This window comes from Aotus nancymaae, unplaced genomic scaffold (genome assembly GCF_030222135.1).
Source record: "Aotus nancymaae isolate 86718 unplaced genomic scaffold, 86718_ANA_hifiasm-v0.15.2.pri h1tg000016l, whole genome shotgun sequence".
Classification (NCBI taxonomy): Eukaryota; Metazoa; Chordata; class Mammalia; order Primates; family Aotidae; genus Aotus; species Aotus nancymaae.
In genome coordinates this window covers 55,014,202-55,037,407 of record NW_026988428.1, presented here as the reverse complement: position 1 = coordinate 55,037,407, position 23,206 = coordinate 55,014,202, and the positions used below count along the sequence as shown (strand labels likewise).

The window sequence follows — 23,206 nt, the reverse complement described above, 5'->3', positions numbered from 1 at the left end:
CTGTGAAATAACTATTTTGTTAGACTTTGAGATGTGATATGGATGTGTCATATACTTAAGAGGTGAATTCGTATAACAAGAATCACCCTGTAGAGTTAAACTGCAAATGCAGTCCATTATCATTATAATCACTTCCTGGGTGGGACATATTTACAGTGGATATAACATAGTCACCCTGTCATTTTAAATAAAATAGTTTTCTTTTTGTGGTTCTGTGTTGCTAAATGGAAATAAGTTAAGTGAAATGTTGTCAACAGGACCCCTGTGATGAGCCTCCTCCTTTCCTTTTCATCTTTATTCAGTTGATGGAAATCTCAAACAGCTAGGTACTTAAACAGGCTTTTCTGAGCTCTGTGGTATTAAATGTCCAAATAGGTCATTAGGCGATATATTCTTATGACGCAGAAATCTGGGGGTTGGTCACATTTTTACCATAAAAACAATAAAAATTATAAAAGAGCCTAGTTGTAATCTCAGCATTAAACAAAAAAGCAAAATATGCAGAATGATTTAGGTAATGTCCTTTGAATCCTACCAGCCTGGCTGTGTATCCCAGTATACTGACTTTGTTTTGACAGGAACCTGTCTCATGCACACAGCATGATGAGCCATGTCAAAGCTTTTTAATAATGCAAACCACGGGGAAAGAAGGGGATATGGAGCATGTGAAGACTCAGGATGATCCACAGAATCATATTTTTTAAGGGAAACTTGCACTCTAAAATAGGTGCAACCCAAAGTAGATTCACCGTCTAAAAATCTGTGTGTTTGAAGCATTGTGATCAAAAACAGCAGGCAGTTAAAGTAGGGAAATAAAAACAGAACAATAAAAAAGAATGTCTAGATATACAGGTATCTAATAAAATCTCAATCAATATCATAGCTGAAAATGCTAAGTCATTATTATGTCAGACTGAGAAAGCAAAAGTACATTTCTGTAGTTACTCTCTTTTGGGGGGAGTCATTTATAATTTTGAATTCCTAAAGCATACTTTAAAATAGTTGAAGTATTTTGTTTTCTCTGCTAAATTATTGATCATTGCCTCCTTTGGAGCTGTCGATAATCAACTCCTTTTTATCACTTTAGCTGTCACCTGTACTGGAACTGTTTGAATTAAGACTTGATATGTGAAACTAAGGAGGACTATTCTTAATGTCAGAGTTGGTTCTCTCTCTTTATTAAATATATGCTGCTTAGACATTCTTGCTTATTCATAAAATAAGAATTTTCATGATCCTCTCTTACAGAGATGCCTCAAAGTATAAATTTGTTTGTAAAATGACAACAATTACTGATATCTTATTTAGGTTGATGGGAAATAGTATATATGCAAAATTATTCAATCGATTTTATCTATATTTTCCACTAGAGAGAACAAAGAATACTATTAGAATTTTTAAACATTACAAAATGGAGAGCAGAAAGAAAGCATTATACTAACTAAACAGAGGTAGCTGTGAGGGTTGGAAAATAGATATGTAACATTCTAAACTGAAGACAAGTTAAAAATCCAAAGTACTCAACAGTTGTATTTATTTAATAAAATGTATAAGATATTTTATTTATAGAGGCATGAAAGTTTAAGTCAGAAGGAACCCTAGAAGGTATTCAGTCCAAGACAGTTATTACCCAGTCACAAGGTCATTTTGCTTCTGTCTAGAGTCTCACAATGTCAAGGAGCCCACCAGTAAATGAGATGGCATTGTCTTATTCAGACATTCAGACGTCAGGCGTTGTCTTTTTTGTTATTTTCTTCACTTTTATGAATATAGTAGTACAAGTACAGTTCTGTTACAGGGATATATTGCTTAGTGATAATGCCTAGGCTTTTAGTATACTCATGACCCAAATAGTGTACATTTTACCCAACAGGTAGTATTTCAGAATAAGTCTTAATATCACAATGTTCTTATTTTAAGAGAACTGAAAGCATCTTTCCAGGACTTTTTCTTGTGGTTTCACTGAATAGCAATTATATTAGTCAGTTCTCTTTCAGTTGCAAGTGATAGAAAATGGAAGTACATTTGGTCACTTTTTTAAAGTTCTTCTGATTCCATGTGTGGTTTAATCAGGAGCCCAAACAATATCATACAGAGTTGGTTTGTATTTCTTAGCTCTGCTCTTTTTTCTTTTTGTTCTTAAAAGGACTGTCCCTTTTTAGTGTTCTATAGCACCCTATGTTTACATCTACCATTCACTGATTCAAATATTATTTCTATCATGTATCCAGTTTAGGTCAAGCCAGTAGAACTACAGCTGTAAACAAAACAGTAGTTCTCTACAATTTTACAGTGTAATGGGGAGAAGCAAACCATGAGCAATTAAACAAATAGATAATTTTGTACCTGGTAAGTGCTATGAAGAAAATAAAACATGGTCAAAGATAGTGTGCTGGGGACAAGAAAGGGAATCTTCTTGAGAGCTTTAAGGAAAGCCCTCTCTGAAATCATGAAAAAGAAGACACCTGTTAAAGTCTAAGGAAAGGATATTCCAAACAGGAGGGAAAGTAATTGCAAATACTCTAGTATGTGAATGAGGGTGATAAATTCAAGGTTCAGAGAAAGGCTGGGGTAGCTGAAGTGCAGTGAACATGAAGGAGAATGATAAGGAGTGATGTTGGAAAATGAGAAAGACCAGATCCCATAGGATTTTTTCATGTTCAGGACTTTGAATTATATTCTAAATGCATTCACTTTTAAAGAGAAATGATATATTTTCTATCTGTCACACTACTTATCAAGCTGTTGTTATTATGTACTCATTGTCTTCCTCTTATGATGTTGTCTTTGTAGCAAAAGAATTTTTTTCTTTTACCTCCTGTGTCAATTAATTAATATTTTAAGCACTTCTACAACATTCCCTTAGAAACACACTAGAATTTGAGCCCTAATGACATATCCTGGGTGTTACTGTTAGAGAGACATAATTCCACAAATATTTGTTAATTGCCTGTGAGGTGTTGGAGTCCTAGGACCTGACGATAGTGGTGAACAGGGTAGACAGATATGTGTGCTCACGTAGCACAGTGTATAAAGTGAGGGATATGAAGAAGAATGTAGATAGAGACAATCAGATATAGTTTAAGAAGAGCCACAAGTATGGACGAGGAGTGTAGTTTCAATCCAGAATACTTCCTGTTTTTTTTTTTCTAGATTTGTTTCATTAGAGGATTTTCACTAGCGTTATAGGAAAACACAGTTGATAATACCTGTCACCACCTATGTGAAGCAAATTACAAGATCAAGTTTTTGGCACTAACACTATTACATGAGTATTGATCTTAAAAAAGTCACCTTAAGAAACTATTAATTGCTACATACTAGTGCTCGTTAGAGTTTTGGAACTCTTGTTTTACTTAATGTCTTTTAAGTAGGTAAACAAAGTCACATAAGAAAAAACACCCAAATTTCTGATTAGTATGATTTTTGCTTTCATATATTTTTTTAATCCCACTTCCCTCTCTCTTTCCTTTCCGCTCTTCCTTCTTCCCTACCTCTTTCCAGTTAGTATATGCTTTTTAAAAGTCATACCTCCTGTCGTACAGACATGCAATGCTACCTGCTTAACATTGATTTCTAGTAGCTCTAAAGGTTGCTTAAAAAAAAAAAGCACCAAAAACTTCTGTAAAGGTGTTATAAAATTTATTTAGATAATGTTATTTTCTTGGTAAAAAAAAAAAAAATCATTATATCATTTATTTAGACATGTACTTGCTTAAAGCACTTAATTTTCAATTCATATTAGTGAGATGAGTTTATATGCAAAGATTTAATACATCGGTTTTATTCCATTATATTTCATAAAGCAAGATTCCTTTTAGTTTTACCTGTTTTCACATTCTCTTATGTACATACAATATGGAAGTGGCATTAACTGCACAAAGTTAATGTAAGGAGCGATAGAGATTATTTTAATCCAGACCTTGTCCAAAATGTCATAAGAAAATGAGATTCTCCATCAATATTCATATAGATTCTCATTACTGCTAATAATCAACTGAAGAACAGAGTCATTCTTACTTAATGGTTTTTAAAACAAAGACCAGAAATTGTATGACTTGATTAGTATTAAATGTAGTGAAAAAAGTCTTCAACAGATGCAGTGATATGATTTACATTAACTAAATTGTTTAGCATCTGTGTAATACTATCAAAGGAATTTGTAGGCACACATTCCTTGTCTTATGTATTGTAAAATTGGAGAACATAGGAAACATGGACTACCTATTTGAAATTTGGAATAACTATTTTTTTAGGAAACAAAGTAATTTTATATCTTTTTTTAAAATTGAATATGCATTTAGAATTTTGTCTATATTGAAATAAGAATTTTGTTCATTGAAATCTTCAGCTTATAAATATTAAATTTGAAACATGCATTCTCAATGGTTCAGAATTATTGAATATTACTAAGAACCTCACATTTTCATGAAACCACAAATTATATTTTATTAAAGCTCTGCTGTAGTGCTTTGCAAGGCCAATTGCCAGTATTGGGATTCTTTGGGAGGCTTACATTTAAATTGGATCTTTAAAGAAGCAAGGAATCTTATTTTTTCTACTTTATTATATAATTTGAGCTGTTATGATTTGTTGTGAAATTTTGATGACTTTTGGCAGTGTAGATATTTCATAAATAGAGGCCAGAAATAGGATGAAATACTACAAAAATTCTTCTCTTGTGGTATTTCCAGTAGCACTTAAAATAACATAAGAAAAAGAATACTGTTGTGAAGTATGTTTTAAGAAGCATTACGACAGCAACAGGAATGTCTTTAAATAGGTACAGATTTGTGTTTTCTGTACTTCTCTATGCAACTCTTCTGAGGATCAAAGTTTCATTTTAAGTCAGTGGGAGCTCAATATTCAGGTCAACCTTACATGAATACAGGGCAAGACAAGAATTTTGGGTCAAATGATGGAATTTTTAGTGCCAGTTCTCATGCAAATAGCGCTGTCATTTATCCAAAAAATGATGATTCTGGTCCTATTTTAAGGGAACCTGTAGGTACTTTGTGTTTGTTTTGGTTTTACTCATCTTTTTCTATTAGCATTCATTAAGTCGCACTGAACTAGAATTCTGATTTGTTCTATCTGGGACTTTAATTTATGGAGTGACCACAAAATAAGTGAAGGAGATATCCATTCTGTAGGATGGATCACATTAGAAACATATCCTCTATCTACTGAATTTTAAATAGCTCTTAACAAACGTATACTTGATTAATGTTTATGTTATAATAACTCAATCCTAATATGAATTGAACCCTAGGTATCACAGTTTGTAATATAGTTTTCACTGTTTCAATCTTTGCAAAATTATACTTATTAATACAACACAATCTAAGAGATTGTATCTGTATAACGTTCTTTTAACTGCAGTAATGTGTTTTCTAGCTATTGTGAAGGTGAACTTTTGAACCTTTGTATGACTACATTTTTTAGAATTTGGGCATATAAAGTTAGAAACTGAGAATTTAATAAGACAAAAAGAAATAATTAAGATTTTTAAAAAAATATCTTTCAGACCAGGCTCAGTGGCTCACGCCTGTAATCCCAGCACTTTGGGAGGCCAAGGCAGGCGGATCACGAGGTCAGGAGTTCAAGACTAGCCTGGCCAACATGGTGAAACCCCATCTCTACTAAAAATATAAAAATTAGCCAGGCTGGTGGCAGACGCCTGTAATCCCAGTGTCTCAGAAGGCTGAGGCAGGAGAATTGCTTGAAACTGGAAGGCGGAGGTTGCAGTGAGCCGAGATGGTGCCACTGCACTCCAGCCTGGGCAACAAGAGTGAAACTCCATCTCAAAAAAAAAAAAAAAAAAAAAAAAGAGAGATCCACTTAGAATACAGAGTTAATAAAATATAACTTGTCATGAGTTATCTCCTATTGGATAAAGAAGGAGAGATGAGAATGTTTTCCTTTGGAAAGAGACATGTTGTTGATCTGTTCCAAGCAAGAGACTTTACATTTTGCTTGAAACAAAGCAATATATTTATATAAATTTTTAAAAATCCTGTAATGACTGTTATTCATAGATGAGGTTTCTAGAATTAGTTTTAGAAGATGTCAAAACAACTTCTATTGAGAATTCTTCAGTAAACCTTTTGAACACCTCTAATATGCTGGACACTTGTAGAGTAAAAAAATAGAACAGTTAACACATTGGATGATGTAATGGGGGAAAACAAATAAGCCAACAATTAAAATACTGTATGCTAAGTGCTATTCAAAGAATAATATGAAGGTCAGGAAGAAAGTTTGTAACATAACCTGGGGAGAAATAGGAGAATAAGGAAAAGGGTTCCAGAAGATGTGACATTTAGAAGGTTTTAGAAGGAAAATGGAAACAGCCTGTACAGAGACACATAAGTATAAAAATAATAAAAGGCTGGATTTTATCTGAATTTTTGAGAAAGAAATAAGATTGAGTATGATACATCTGTAGAACTTTGTGAGTGAATTTAAGAAGAATGAAAATGTAAAGATGCAAGTGTCTAACAAATGAAGTCTAACCTCCTTACCATGGCATTCTGCAGTCTAGCCCTACCTACCTCACAAGCCTGATAAACTAAATGCTTCTGCCTTTCTCCCACTTCCAGAAGTGTATACTTCAAACGAAATCACTTTCTCATATATAATGCTATTTCACTTCTTTTTGCCTATGTTGTGACACTAGACCTCTCTGGGTTGCTTCTGTCCTGTTCATTTCACTTTTCTTTTCTAGCACTACTAGTAGTATAGTATCCATCTAAACCATCATTTCTATATAGAATTCTATATAGAATTGGCTATTACATCGTATGTCACCCCACTGCACAAACACATACTCCTTTAATAGTATCAAAGCACCCTTATAATACTTCATTGTACTTGTCTTCCTTTGTATGATGCTGAGTCCCATGAGAGTAGGGATTATAGCTTAATCATCCTTAGCACCAAGCACAATTCTTGGCATGTAAATAATGCTTTACTTCTTTTAGAAAAATAAATAATCAAAGGTCAATGGCTTGGATCATTGGAAGATAATACAGTATGAGTAGAATAAGATTGTACCTAAGAAAAATGGAACATTATTTATACAAAAAGATTATGAAATTTAAAAGTAAGATTTGTTCTTATTTAACCTGTCAGTCTATGTGAAATATGCTAGATTTAGGAAATATGAGCCTGGAGATAGACTGATCACTGGAGAGATATTATCTATAGTGAACCATGCCTTACTTACCAGCTCTTGCTATGCTTTGAATAAAGTATTCACCATTTACCTCTTTTTGCCCTGGTTCTGATTGTAAAATTAGCTTTTTAAGGTATCTTGAAATTAGGAAAGGTGTGCTGTAGAAAACTCAGCAATATTAAGGTGGCATAAATGAATTAATTGGCATTCTGTCTTACTCATTACCTTCATGAGTTTGTTTACTGTGAATACATCGTTGAGTGACCTCTTTTACATAAGCTGCTGAAGAATCAAGTCAATGCTGAAATGAAAGGCACAAGCCTATACAAATATTGTCTAGTTTTGTTATTTTGTTTAATTGATAGTTCAAATAAAGTTTTAGGAGGAAAATTTTTCCTTTCATTTTGTAAGATTATTTTTCTCTGCTTCTCTCTCTCTCTTTTTTTTTGTTTTTTGAGATAGAGTCTCACTCTGTTGCCCAGGCTGGAACACAGTGGTGCTGTCTTGGCTCACTGCAACCTCTGCCTCCCAGGTTCAAGTGATTCCCCTGCCTCAGCCTCCTGATTGGCTGTGATTACAGTGCCTGCCACCATGCCTGGCTAATTTTTGAATTTTTAGTAGAGATGGGGTTTCAGCATACCTTTTATGCCAAAAAAAAAACCAGCTTAAAAATGGCTGAGAAACATCTCACCCATACACAGATGTATTCGTTTATAATATATATGGATATATTATATGTATGTATGGATATATCACATGTATGTATAGTCACACATCACTTAATGATGGGGATATGTCCTAAGAAATGTGTCGTTGGGTGATTTCAGACCTCATAGCATGTACTTATACAAACCTAGATGATATAGGCTACTACAGACTTAGGTTATGTGGTACAGCCTATTGCTTCTAGACTGCAAACCTGTAGAGTATGTTACTTTATTGAATACTCTAGGCAGGTATAACAAAATGGTATTTGTGTATCTAAATGTAGAAAAGGTACACTGAAAATATAGTATTCTAATCTTATGGAACCACTGTCATATAAGCAATCTATGGTTGACCAAAATGTTAGTGTTCCTGTACAGTACATGACCATATATTTCTATATGGGGGTGTGTGTGTGTGAGTGTGCATGCGTGTGTGCTATCCCATACTACAATAATCAAAAATACAGATCGATTTTATCTGGCAGTATAATGGATCAAAGCAATATTCAAATAAGATCAAATATAAGGCAAATATACTCATTCTTTCTCTTTAATTCAGTCTAAAAGGTGTGATCAAAACTCTTGTATAATGATGTCATTAGAGTTGCGATACAAAATCTTTTATGTAATTCAGACTGTTAAATGTATTCTTTTAATGTTATGGGCTAGGAAAAATTAAACAAGGAGCATTACAGCTGAGTTTCACTACACATTAATTATTTTAATTGACTATTTCTTAAATGAATATCTGATAAATCAGTCTTGTAATTCCTCATGCATCATGACACGCTTAACTCAGTGTAGACACTTAAGAATCATTGTGCTGTGAGAGCTTTAATACAAATTCAAGCTTGTGATAATTAAAATCAAACTCTTACCTGATGCTCAGTTCTAAGCCTTTTCATCTTTATTTGAATTTTCTTTGACCCATACCTTGAATTTAATATTATAGCTTCAGTAGACAGAATATATAATCAAGCTAAGCATCTTTATTATGTTGAGGAAAAAGTATTTTGTCTCCAGAGCACAACATAAAAACTGGCCTTAACTGACATTCTGTATAAATAGTCATCACCTCTTAGAATTCTTTAAAGACATCAGATCTCTCCTGGTCATTGCCATGAAGACAAAGAATGCCTTAATGACACTATTGAGGTTATCATAGGAGATTTGTAGACATCAGCTATAAATCACTATAAAATGGCCTGTGAGTAACCTTTGACACAACTCATTTGAAATAAACCGGGGATGGATTCATAGCCTTTGGCCAAGCCAGTAAGTGGACTAAAGGTCTTTTCCATCCTCTCCTTCATTTCTTGCAATATTAGTTCCTCTTCAAGTGACTGGAAAGGAATTGAATGTATGTAAATTGACATGTGTATTATGTTAAAGCCAAATACGTCTATACAAAGAATAATGTTAAGATGTTTATGGTGTTTATTTGAAATATGTGTTCTTTTGATATAAATTTTAGGATTATGAATATATCTTGAATTTATTGTAGCTACTTTGTTAAAATACTGCATGAGTTATTGTCATAAAAATTTTGTGAGGGTCTCGACTAGTATTACTCAAATTGAGCATTCCAAGGTCCCTATCTATAGGGTATAAAAAATTATTCAGAATTAAAAATAAAATACTTGATTGAACTCTAATTTTTCAAAGAAATTATTAATGATTAATTTTCCTATTGGCGTATAATAACAGAGAAGCAGCTTTGAAAAGCTGCCTAAACTTACAACTCTATGACTTGGGTTCAAGTCCCAGGCTTCCTGAAGGTATGACTGTGAGCAAATTTTTTAATATCTTCAACCTCCTTCTCTTTATCTGTGAACTGGGGTTGATGATATCTCATATTTTTGCTGTAAGAATAAAATAAGATATACGGAGCTGCTTTGGAACTTGTAAAATTTGGATGTCAAGTAAATCATGTTAGAAAATCAACCCTGAAAAGTGAATCGCTACATAATATTTTAAATTATTTTTAAAATTTAAAAGTTCTTAGGTTATGAAACCCACTAAACATACTTTCATAGTTTTGTAATGTTTAACTTACTCTTCAAAATGTTTATGTAACAAATAGTGTATTGGGCTTTAAGCATTTATTTCTTCTTTAAGAACTAGCTCTCTCCCTGACAAAATTACATTATAAAATCAGCATTTCTTTTGGTGTAGGGAGAAGTTCTCAGGTAAAAAAATGTGAAAAATGTATAATGTATAATTCCTGTATTCAAACAGACCTATACTGTGCCTTTTATTTACTCTTTAATAGGTTAATTATGAGAGAAGAAAAAAGGAAAAAATACTTTAAGTCAATCATAGTTGGCAAATAATTGCTTTGATGAATATGTTGAGGAAGGGAAAGTAATCTTTAGGTAATTTCTAGCAAAAATTCATCTAATCAAATAAAGCAAATTTTTGAGACTTAATGTTCCAACAACTCATGCCCTTGATATCTTTTTGTGTTTTCAGACTCTTCAAAAAAAAAAAAGTGGTCTGAGGATTCACAGAATAAGAACATAATAAAAGGCATAAAAATTAAACATCTAATATGAAAATTCAAATTCAAGGATTAATCACTTTACTGACAAAGAATTCAATCTAAAGAATCCAAACTAAATGAAATACATTTTTTCCCATAAAATTCTTTCTTCATGGCGTTGTTTTAGATTGATCATAATGATATTTATTTCACTATTGAAGTTTCCTAGCCAGTTACATTGCCTTAAAATGTTTTATCTTCTAGTGTATAAATTTCTTCTCTTTCATGATCTATCACTCTCTTATGAATAGTGCTAAAAGGTGTTTGTTGAACAAATTAAAGAATGAACCTACCACTTGGGGGAAAACAAGAAACCAGGGTAGATGGCACAACTGTTCTACTTTTGTGTTCATAAAGGAAAATTGCTAATTAAGTGGCCTCGTTGTCTGGGGAAATACCCAAGGTTCATGGTCTTGTACTAAGGAGAACAAAGACGCAGACACATACACACATAGTGGGTTTAAGATTGGCAAGTTTAATAGGCAAAAGAAAGGAGAGAGAGAGAAAGAGCACTTCCTCACGCAGAGGAAGGAGATGCTCAAGTGGGTTTCTGAGTCTGGGGAGAGATGTGATTGATTTTATAGAGGGGCCTGAGGAGGCGGTATTTGATTTACATAGGGCTTAGGAGATTGGTTGGACCAGGTGTCAGGTGTGCCATTTACGTAGCCTGTGAATCTTTTATTATGCAAATGGAGTATACCTGGCTGGCACCATGACACTCACACACATGGCAACAAAGAGAAGGAAAGAGATATCCTCCATGTTGAATGTACCTGGCTTCTGGCATAGCTGCAGTATTTACCTGTGCAAGCTTCTATCTTGCTTATCTATGCTTGCAGCTTGATTTCTCAGGCTGCTTTTTGTTAGAAAATAAATGATTTGGGGGCTTCTTTTTATTAAAGGAAAATTCCATCAAAAACTCTTTTATCCTCACTAACTGCCTAAATAAGTCTTACCGACTCCTATATCACTATTACTGTACTGCTCTTGACCGGAAGGGTGGAACTCAGTCTAGGTTAAAGCAAGTGGGGTAGGAGAAGTGAGTTTTGCATTTACATTTTATTTTTACTTAATTTTGGACTTTTTACCTTTTGTCTTCAGTGACTGCCCCTTTTTCCCTATCTGTAATGAATGGAATGAAAAGAATTGTAGTTTGGATGTACTGACCTAGTAAAGTCTCAAGTTATATTAATAGGAGGAAGCCTGTACTAAGTAGTTCCTGACAATGACTTTGTTAGCAGACATCTCTGAGTAGAAAGCAATGAGTCCCAGAGACATCAAACTTTCAACTCTAAGAGGAAAGCAAGAAGAAAAGGGAGCAAAATTCTGAAGACTTGAGAAAAACTGTGAAATTCAAGTAGTGAGAAGAAATCATTACAAGAGATTTAAATATGGAGGGATACATTTTGGTAGTGCAAATGTTCCTATTCTGTTATTCGAAAGTCAAAGTAACATTTGCTCAACGTGTATGTACATTGTATGTAAACATAAATAACTTTTAAAATGTTATAATAAAAACAATAGAAAAAAACAGAATTGATCAAGTTAGTTATTGATTAATCTCCACTATCCATTTAACATGTAGTAGTTAATAGTACTTAGTAAATTTTTTTCTATTCAAGACATATATGGGTGTAAAGAGAGTACTCAGATCACTTTAAAAAGTAAAGCTTTCTTAAACTATTTGAAATTTGCTTATTTTGCCATCAGCAACTCAAGAGAACAACACAATAAAATGAAATACAATGATATGAATGTTACAGTCAGTAACACTGGGGTGCTGCCTTAGGCTTCCCTAGCCTTTTCCTGCTTTGTGTCTCATTCTAATGTCTAATCCATTAAACACACATACAAACACACAAACACACACACACCTGTCCTTCTTCAAGATTCTGTGCCTTAGACAATTTGGCTTTCACTCGTCCCCCAAATATAAACCAATGCATGGTTTATATCAGTTAACTGTTGTAACTATCATTACTCATTAAACAGCCAGTTATGCTGGGTTCACCAAACTATTGGGGATTTGTACCATAGGAGCTGTACATGCATGTATGTAAGCACTGGGAATGACTCTTTGATATAATTAATTGGAGTTCGTAATACACGACTTAACACATAATGATGCTTTCTATTATTTCTCCCACGCTGCTAGGTTGCTATCTAAAGATGGTCTATCTGCTTATATACAGACCAAATTTTTCTAAGATCTAAGAAAACATAAATTTCTCAGAGAGCCATAGCTATACTTTTAAAAAGGAATTTTGGAGCTTTTTGGGAGTCTGTCAAAGTGTTTCATTTTGTTTTGTTTCAAGTTCATCAGTGTTTCATTAGTATTTTCATCAGTGTTTTTTCTCCTCAATGGGCTATCCATGCCTTCATGTGGTATTTTTACTTCTCTTTCATATGACTCCAATGGATCGAACTTTCTGCCACTGATTTGCTTTGACCATGTTACATTGTTCTGTTTTCCTTTTGATATTAATTCCTTTGTAGATTCAAGTAGAGATGCTGATGTGCTCATGTTGTACATTTAGGTTCAGGTGGAAATGTCATTGTCAACATAAGATGATAGTAGAATTTGATCAGCATGACTTCTGTTTCTTTGTTTTATAAAGTTGTATTGTTCTGTGAGCTCATGTTTTACCTTTTTTGTGAATCCATTCCATCATTTGACAGTTTGTAGTTCTTTTGTTTGTATGCAAATCTTCAAGTGGATCTAACAGGAAATCAGCAATGGCAAATGCTTTGTAATTATAAATTTAAGGACTGATCAGGTGGTGCCAAAAACACATTACATTTTCTTGTACATGGAGCAACCAACTTTTTAATTTCTCTAAAGCATTTAAAAGCTTTTGGAGATTTACATTTAGAGGTTAAAAAGAGGAACTGGTGTGATTATTAACGTCAATTCTTACTGCTCTATGCTTCCTTTTAGCCTCTTGGTAGAAGAACTGTTAATCATTTTAAAAGATAACAGCAATCATCCAGCTGTAATGAGCACTATAGGACAAAATAACCATTATTATTAGGAATTCGAAGTTGTCTGGGGACCAGAGGTTAAACAAAGTTGAATCTGAAACACCATACATTTCCTACTGGCTCATGTTATAACTGTTCTCATCACACATTATTGTTGACACTTGTATTCCTCCTGTTCTTCCTCTTTTCAAGTATAGTTAGAAAAACTTACTCTGTGGAATGTCTATGAGTGGGTTTTCATCTGATATTATGGGTTAAAGTTCTTCTAATATGACATTCTTCTAGGTAAATATACGGAAACTGTATTCATACAGTATATTTTTAGGACATTTTTGAAATAAATAGGAAAGGTTAGATAGAGAGTTAATCTAAAATGAAAGATTCAAAAGCTAAATTAGAGATCTTAAAGAGAAAGGAGAATTAATAGTAAAATGGAAAGAAAATGTAAAAAGGAATGGTATGGGACTATTTGGATTACTTCAAGGCAATTTTTAAAATTAAAAAGTGAATGTGAAGTATAATTCATATTTCAGAAGCTACACTATTCTTTATTTGTTTTTAAATATATGTGTGTGCTTGCATGTATAATTTACAGTATTGAGTCAATAACTCAACAAAATCAGAAAACAAGGAAATTATTAATATACTAAGGGAAAGTGAGCAGGGGGCATCTTAAACAACAAATAAAATGATGGGTACTATTCGAATACCTTTAAATTAATTAAAGGCCAGCAAATTAAATGTGAAGAAATACGTAATTACTACATTGAAGCACATGTCCCCAGCCACACTACTAGCATTTACTTTTAAAAGAAGCAGGTATACATTAAGCAAAAGTGTAAAATGGCAAATAAGGAAGCCAAATGAGATGCTAGAACATATTACGCTCAGCAAAATAAGACTTACATTTAAATGGCCATCAAGTCTAATGGTAGCATTAACACAGCAAAAGCATACCTATCAAAGAATTCCTGGAGCTGTTTCTGCCTGGTTAACAAGGCATTTTGCAATTTGTAAGTCTGAAAGTAAGCATCTGTTCATGGAAAGGTGTTTCAAGACTATGTGCTATGTAAGATGACAGACTTGATTTTTAGGAACGTACTAATTAAATAAGAAGTTGGGATGGCTATGTGATTAGGATTATTCTTCAAGGACTAAGAAAATAATTTTTAAGATTGTTACAGTTATTTTTATCTTAGATTACTTTGTCTGACACTTGCACGTAAATATAAATCTTTTCTCCTTTAAGTTCTGCTCAGCAGGTACACTTCAATCTTTTTGTAGATCCTCATGATTTTTGTTTGTTTTGTTTTGTTTCTTCTAGTAAACCTCTATGGAACTGTAGCAAATAAATGCCTTATTTGGATAGGAGAGGTGAAAGAGGGCTCCCGCGGTGCATAGAGGTAGAAGACGAAAGAGAAAAGATGAATATTGAGTACAAGCTAGGGAAGAGAGGTGCAGCAACAGCACACATTATGCAGTTCAGGCTGTCATGTTACTTCCCTACTTAGTTTAATATGATTATTTCATCAGAGAGAATAATAGCAGCAGCATGATTAATTTTGCAACATGTTTCATGAATGCCTTTACTCATCCCCATATGTTATTACTGCTACTTATTTCACATGAGTATTTATGATAAACATGGGGACAATCAGTTTTCAAATCATGCAGAGGAAGAAGCCTGAAATTTTATATATACGTATATATATATTTTTCAATCATTGTGTGGCTATTAAAGAATCAAAGTGTTTTATAAATGCAACATTATATTGAATGTAAAGGCAAACTGTTCTCAAAGAAGTTTAAAACACACACACACACACACACACACACACACACACACACTTCCACTTACATCTACAGCTAGGTTTTAAACAAAAAGTAAATGGACTTCTTTTCTTTATTACTGACCACATAAAAGCAAAGCGTCAAAGCTACATGCCTAAATATCCTTTGGTTTGTGTTTTTCTAATGCCTGGCATATAATAGCTATTAATAATTAGTTGAAATACCATTGGATAAATATTAAATGAATGAATGTATGGATGATTGAATAAACACATCTGTTCTTATCTGTTGCCATTAAACTGGTAAAAATGTGTTAACTAACAAATAAATTTTTAATTATCAATAATTAATTTAGGTAAATATTTAAGGAAGTGAAATTTTGAGACAACTGTGTATGGAATGAATCAAATCATCAATTAGATAATGAGAATGAATAAAGATGTGAAAAAAGATGTAAATAAAGATGAAATTTATATTCTGAAGGGTTTAATCATTCGCATGTCCTCAGTAGTGCATTTTGTGGTCTAGCAACCTACATGTGAGTATATTTCCATGTTGTGAAGGATAAGAATAGAAAAACAGAAACAAATAGAATTTTCTAGGATGCTTGTACCTCTATTACCTAGTTCTCTATTAAAACTCCTTAACAAAGAATTGAAAAGCTAAGTAGTAGGGAGAGAGAAATAATGCCCTAGAATTGAAAAGAATGCTTTTTCTTTGTTAAATTATGTTTGATTTCTCTAAATCATTTGGTATTTATATGTTATAAAATTATGACTGTTACACAATTACATTACAGTAACATGTTTTCTTCTAGAGTAAACTTGTTATTTTTAAACCAACTAAATGAAATATATTTTAACTATATATTTATTTTATAGTGTTTGTTAACTTTATGTGGAATAATCTCTGTATCTCTGTGGAATAAGTTTATAGTGACAATTGGTATTCCCTCAGTGCATCTAAGGCTACATATTTGTTTCACATTCTTTATGCAATTTATTTTTTTATCTGTGTGGCAGATTGTCATTGGCTGGGATTAACCGATTAAGCTTCCATAGTATTTCTACTACTGTGACCACAAACTGGTATTGAGATGTTAGCTTTCAGACAAGTTATTGTAGCTCTAAGTAAATGGAACTTGCCAGACCTATGCGTTTATTTGGATTTCACTGACTTTGCATTCTGTCCCAGACAACTAATATTAGCCTAATAATTGATTAGGAGAAGTTATATCATGAGTGAGCTTCTAAAATTTGTATTTGGTTATATAAAATATTATTTCTTGTACCATGTATACATGAACTCTTGGGATTTTTCTAAAAGAATAGTCCAAATCACTCTTTAGTATTACAAAGGAAATTTTCAATGGTTTATAGTGTAGAGGACAGAGAAGCACAAAAAAGTCACTAAGATAAGTCAATTTGTGTCTTAACTTTTTTATGTATAAAATAGCAAATGTTTATATTACATCATTTTATTGCACATATATTATCTTTCATGTGATTATTGTGTAATAGAATTATGTAGTTAGGATTGAATCTCAGAAGTTATATTCCATCAATGCCTTTTTAAATCTAAGGTTAAATTTTTCACAGAAACTAAAAGTATTGTATGTTAAGTCCAAAAACCTGGGTTTCACTAGAACTTTCTAAGCCTTGCTTTCCTCTACAAGATTGGTAATTACATCATAGTTGTGAAAATTAAACAAACTCTTTGGAATATTTATAATGAACCCTAGACATGTAAATTATAGCCTTCTACTAGTTAAAACTTGTTTAACTTAACACATTTACTTAAATGTAAATGCTTATTTTATATTTATGATATACAAGTTTGGAGCTACTCAGCAGAGAACTAAATTCTTAACTCTTACTTTGTGTATACGTGAAATAATTATGAAATACTTTATTTTCAAAAGTTCCAATTGGCAACCTCATTTAACAATTAGGCAAGTAATTAACAGGAAATTGCTTTGCTCACTGCTTGATGGTGTAGTTGTTAGAAATAGTATCTTTTTCAATTATTTTTGACCTTGAAAATTACTCACATCCTTTTATTTGTAAGTAATTTATTTAACAAGTTTAAATGTGTGTTTTATTTGTAAGAATAGGGGTTAATCATGTTAAGCTTTCAAATTTCTCCTATATAAGATTACAAGTAAAAAACAAAGTGGGAAAAGTCTTACCTTCAGCATTTATTGCACATACTCATATTATAAGAGTGCATGCCAAAAATAAATTGTCCATGTCCATTTTATAGTTAAGATTTTTAAATTTTCATCCAGTCAAATGAAAAATAATTAATAGAAAATGAGAAACTAGTGTAATTATTGTATTCTTCATAAATAATAGGCATTTGGTATAGTAGCTCAGTAGTAAATTATTAAAAGAACAAAATTGTGAAATAATATCATATAATGGATCAAAATTATTTATACAATTACCAGTATAAAGATCAAGCATGTGAGTTCTTATTAATATACCATTAGCCTGGTCACACAATGGAAAAGAAGGAAAGGGCAATTTTGAATGACATTTATATCAACTTTGGAACTGTCAACCTCTATTATGTCCTTGGGGCCTTGCACTTTTTGGCTTTCAGACATCTGTGCTGCCTTGAATGGAGGTGAATACTAAGAGTTCCAGTGGGTCTCTTGCTCTAGTAAATGCTTTGAATAGTTATCTTTCAGCATGTGCATGTAATAGTTCTGAGTGCTAAAAGCTAAGACATATGACAATTTATCCGATCAGCACCCACATCCACATCATCTTCATCAATACCACCATTCCACCCTCACTATACACTCACACTGTTTCCTCTGTGTTCATAAAAATCTTCCCTATTCCAACTCTGGGAATACAGTCCTTTTCTTTCTTTTCTTTTTTCTTTCTTCTATCCTTTTCTTTTTGCTTTCTTTTTCTTTTCTTCACATCCAAGTAAAACAGCCACCTTTGATCCAAGCATCTCCCAAAACTTTTGTAAGAGTTATGATGATGTCAAAAGGAAGTTCTAAAGGCTGTCATCAAAAAAGTCAGTAGTTTCACCCAGAAGGCAGTAAAGAGGTACTACATTGCTACGGGAAAGCAGTGCCTGGAATATTTACATCTGTGTAGTAAATAGTAAAGTTCTTGACAGTCAGGATATTGAAGCTTAATTGAACAATAGTAGATCTGGATTCTAATTTTTACTGTCTCATGGACTCTCAGTAACATTTTGTTTATTATGAATATGAATATTTCCATTTATCATATGATATGTCCCAGTCATATTTTAAAGACTGAGGTAATATTACATATTTTTAAATGTTATCTTCTTATACAGAAGAAGCTTTTAAAGGCTTTTGAAGTCTAATAAACCTTTTTCAGTAGTCTCCCTTTATATTGTTAATATATGAGGCAGTGGCTCTTACACTTGAATGTATATCAGAATCGCCTTGGAATGAATGCTTGTTAAACACAGGTTGCTGGGACCTATCCCCATAGTTTTTGTGTTAGAAAATTTGCCTTTCTAACAAGTTCCCAGGTGTGCTTATGGCGCTAGTCTGTGAGCTGCATTTTGAGAAATATTCATCCATACAAGATTAAAATGCAAGGACACAATACTTCCATGTTGCTGCCAATTTTGACATCATATGTACAGATTATGGTTGAACAGGTCATGTTTCACATTGAACAATTTAGGGTTAATATTGCCCCTATAAGTTTTTAAAATACTAAAGTAAACTTCTCCAAATTATATGTTGAATCAATCATGGAATTATTTCACTTCCTGTCAAGAGCCTATGAATTAATATAGATTTGGTATAATGGTCTTTATTAATTATCTGACATCATAAAAGATTGCTAATTTGAATTATCTCATGAATTTTCAAATTTTTTTTCTGAAACAGTATAAGCAGAACGTATTACAAGAGTAGTTTTTTAACTAATCTGTTTATGGAATTCTTAAGTGCACATAACCACAGAATGAAACAATAATCTAATGATATTAAACCACTTAAAAATATAAACTTCAGGCTGGGCACCATGGCTCATGCCTGTAATCCCAGCACTTTGGGAAGCCAAGCCGAATGAATCACTAGAGGTCAGGAGATCAAGACTAGCCTGGCCAACATGGTGAAACCCTGTCTCTACGTCTCTACTAAAAATACAAAAATTAGTTGGGCATGGTGGTGTACACCTGTAATCCCAGCTACTCAAGAGGCTGAGGCAGAAGAATCACTTGAACTGGGAGGTGGAGGTTGCAGTGAGCTGAGACCATGCCACTGCACTCCAGCCTGGGCAACAGAGCAAGACTCCATCTCAAATATATATATATACACACACACACACACACACACACACACACACACGAAATAGATGTCATATTTTACCACTTAACCATTTTGTAAAGTGATTTATTTCAATGGTTCTTTGGGTAAAACCGTGCATTAAATTTTTATACACAGCAAGTAACATGTACACCTGACTACCCCATTTGATTAAAAATTTTTCTACTTTCAACAGATCATCCTGTTATTGGTAAATATTTTATGTTCTTAACTCATGAAATAGCTAAATGGAAACTAAATCTTTATTTTACAATAATATTAATGTAAAATTGGATATATTGTAAACATCAATATATAAACAAGTGGCATGATACTCCAATTTTAGAACACAGGAAAGGAACAAAATAACTTTTTCAATTTTCAATTTAAAAAGTGATACAATAATATTATATCATTCTTATATTTTTATATGATATAAATTTTAATGATATTGTATCCACAAGTCTCCTGTATGAAGTTACCTAAGAGAAAGATATAAAATTGAGTATAAACTGTGTTTTGACCTGTTAAACCATAGAGCAGCTGGAAATCATCAACCATGCTGAATCGATCACATGATCTTTGTGACACATATAGTATGCTAAAAGAAAAATCTGGAAAACAAATCTGAATTTTGAAAACATGGTGTTTGTTAAGTGTTTAGAGTGGTATGACTTATAACTAAGTTGTACATGTTAGGGTAATGTTAATTATGTTTATTTTCACTTTTAGATCAAATTCAAAGGTGTTTCTGTGAAGCCTAGGGAGAAAGGATTATTTTCTAAGAAAGAAATTTTCTTGTGTGTGTGTAGAATTTGGAGAGCAGTTCTGATGAGAGACACACAACTATCTGTGGTCCTCCATCATGGGTGTTCCAGGTGCTCTGCCTAGGCACCAGAGTACAAAGATGCATCAGATCCTACCTCTTTTCTTTGGAGATTTAAAAATAAAAACCCTACCTAGATCATAATTTCAAATTTAACGTGTAATGTCTCTCAATACAAATGAATATAGTACAAAGAGTAACTTTTTAAGAATATTTCTTACCGGTTACATAAATGGTCTGCTTTCTGTGGGTAGTTGAGTACACATGTACTTTCTCTTATACAAAAGGTATTTTGAATGTGTATTTGAAAGAGACATTATGTTGACAGCTAACCAAATGCTGTAATATTCAGAATGAATGTTAAGATCACTGATTGGTAGAGTAATTTGATGGGAAATGACAGGCTGCATACCTGTGTTTTTCTAGGCATTTTTGATCAGCCTTTCCTTATCACAGCTCATGTTCTAATGATCATTGCAGGATGAAGTGGCACAGCCACTGAACCTATCAGCTAAACCCAAGACCTCTGATGGCAAATCACCCACATCACCCACCTCTCCCCATATGCCAGCTCTGAGAATAAACAGTGGGGCAGGCCCCCTCAAAGCCTCTGTCCCAGCAGCGTTAGCTAGTCCTTCAGCCAGAGTTAGCACAATAGGTAAGTTCTGTTTCTTTTGTTCTTGCTGATTTTCTGTTTATGGCTATTGAATGGAATCATCTTTAAATGGCACATCACATATACTCTCTACATGGCTTGAGTTCTGTAGGAGAGTTCCAATCTGAAGAACCATATAGGTCTGTTTTAAACATGCAAATGAAATTTCTCACTGAAGCCTAAGTTATAATGCCCTCCTGAAAATCTAATTGTGTAGGTTGTATTTCTATTTCTAACTATGTCCATATGGTTATAAAATGAGGACTAAATTACATTGCAGTGTGCAGTGATGGTTCCAGAATGTTATTGTTAGGTGGCTTACCTTTTCCATCACTGAAATTTCCATTTTTTTTGTGAATTGTACAAAGTATACATTATGATGAAATGCATTTTGCCTCTATCATCAATCAACCATAAGAATGTTAGGTTTGTTCAATTCCATTCTGCTTGAGGATTATTTGCAAACACAAAAATTACAAAGAGTGGATAGTTTCAATTCTACATAATTGTAAATTCAGTAAACAAAATAGTAGAAAACACTTCTATAAGCTGACTTTGAAAAATTCAATGATTTTAATTTTAGCATCCATAAATCAGACTGTGGATACTGATTTCAACCCAGATTTATTGATATTTTATTATTTTTATTCAATTTTTAAGGAGGCTAGCATAGGTCAGCCTTCAAGGAGCTCATAGTTTAGTTAAGGGAAAGTCATTCCTTCTATAGTATAAGGCAGCTCTAATAAGTGCTATTGCAGAGCACAGATACAATTCTACAAAGATTGGAGAGTGTTGGATTCTGTCTGGGAAGGACCACAGAAGAGTATGAGTTAGATATATCTTAATTCGAACTGAGCCTTGAAGAAGAGATAGATTCTAGGCATTCTAGACAGTAAGAAAAATCACAAAGTTAAATAGCGTATTTTTGATAAATGCACGAATTTGTCTAGATTATATAAAAAATGTGTAGTGGAAAGTGATCCGAGCTAAAACCGAAAGGACCAGATGGCAGAATGATACTGGAATTTAGGAAACCATTGTTTAGGTGTAGGGCAAGAATAAGTTACATGAAATAAAAATAAGCAATGATAAAGGAGAGAATAGAGGAAAAAGATATTAATTAAGGAAGAATTGACATAATTCACTCACAATAAAATGTATCTGGTAAAGGTCAAATTGTAGACAGAGGAAACTAGAATTTTGAATTTATGAAATAACAAGGATTGTCCCTCTATCAACTATGAAAGGGGAGCCCAGAATGGGAGCAGGTTTGTGGGAAGACATAAAAATTTAATATGTGTTGATTTGAAGCACAAAGAACTATTTAGGTAAAGATGTTCAGGAAGAAGCAAGAAATATAAGCCTCATAAGCAAAGAGGTGCTAGAATTTTAGATACGGAGATTATACCTTAATGAGGTGGTTGAAGTCAGGAGAGCAAACAAGTCCACCAAAAAAGGCTTAGTGTGGTAAGGAGGGAAGTGACGAATCATAGGTATTGTATTAGATACTAGTAGAGAGATAACTAATATTTATGATACCTATGTACTGTATTAATATCAGAACATTGGTATTGCATTATTCATTGCTGTGTAACAAATTAGCCTAAGACTTAGCAGCTTAAAACAACCAATATTTGTTGTCTCTTTTATTGTTATTTATTGTTTAACATTTATTATTATCTGTTTTCTGGAGGTCTCAGTTCTTTGCCACATGGGCCTGTCCCTTGGGCTGCTCGTAGCATGACAGTGAACCTTCCTGAGTGAGTGATTCAAGGAAAGAGCAAAGGGAAAGGCACAGCGTCTTTTATGAGCTGTTCTCCAAAGTCATTCAGAGGCAATCCTGCTTTATTCTGTTTCTTATAAGAGAATCATTAAGTCCAGCCCAACTCAAGGGAAGCAAAATTAGGCTCCAACTGAAGTAGAGAGTATAAAAGTATCATTGGACATATTGTAGAACAACTACACTTTTTTTAGATGCAAAACTGGTGAAGAGTAAGTTGAGTGTCTTCGAATGAAGAGCAAGTGGGTGTTTTAGAATAAGAGTCAAGATAGGGTAATGTCATGCTAGCCTAGGAAAATTAAGTTTCAAAAAATAGGGATTATTTAATGGTACACCTTCTGCAGGAAACTTAAAGAACATGAGGAATAAGAGCCTTAGGATTTTAATTGGACAGGTAGACTGACAGAGAAGTTTTAATAGAATGGTTTCAATAG

At 33.1% G+C, this 23,206-nt stretch overlaps 1 protein-coding gene across 10 annotated transcripts in view; it reads left to right on the top strand.

Annotated features, from left to right (window-relative positions):
- Positions 1-23,206, top strand: part of SOX5 (SRY-box transcription factor 5) — a 1,022,042-nt gene that overhangs the window by 955,476 nt on the left and 43,360 nt on the right. For all 10 annotated transcript variants that reach the window (XM_064377351.1, XM_012457140.3, XM_064377349.1 and 7 more), the window contains one exon: positions 20,818-20,995. In XM_064377351.1, the coding sequence (XP_064233421.1) occupies positions 20,818-20,995 (178 nt within the window). The remainder of the gene's footprint in view (positions 1-20,817; positions 20,996-23,206) is intronic.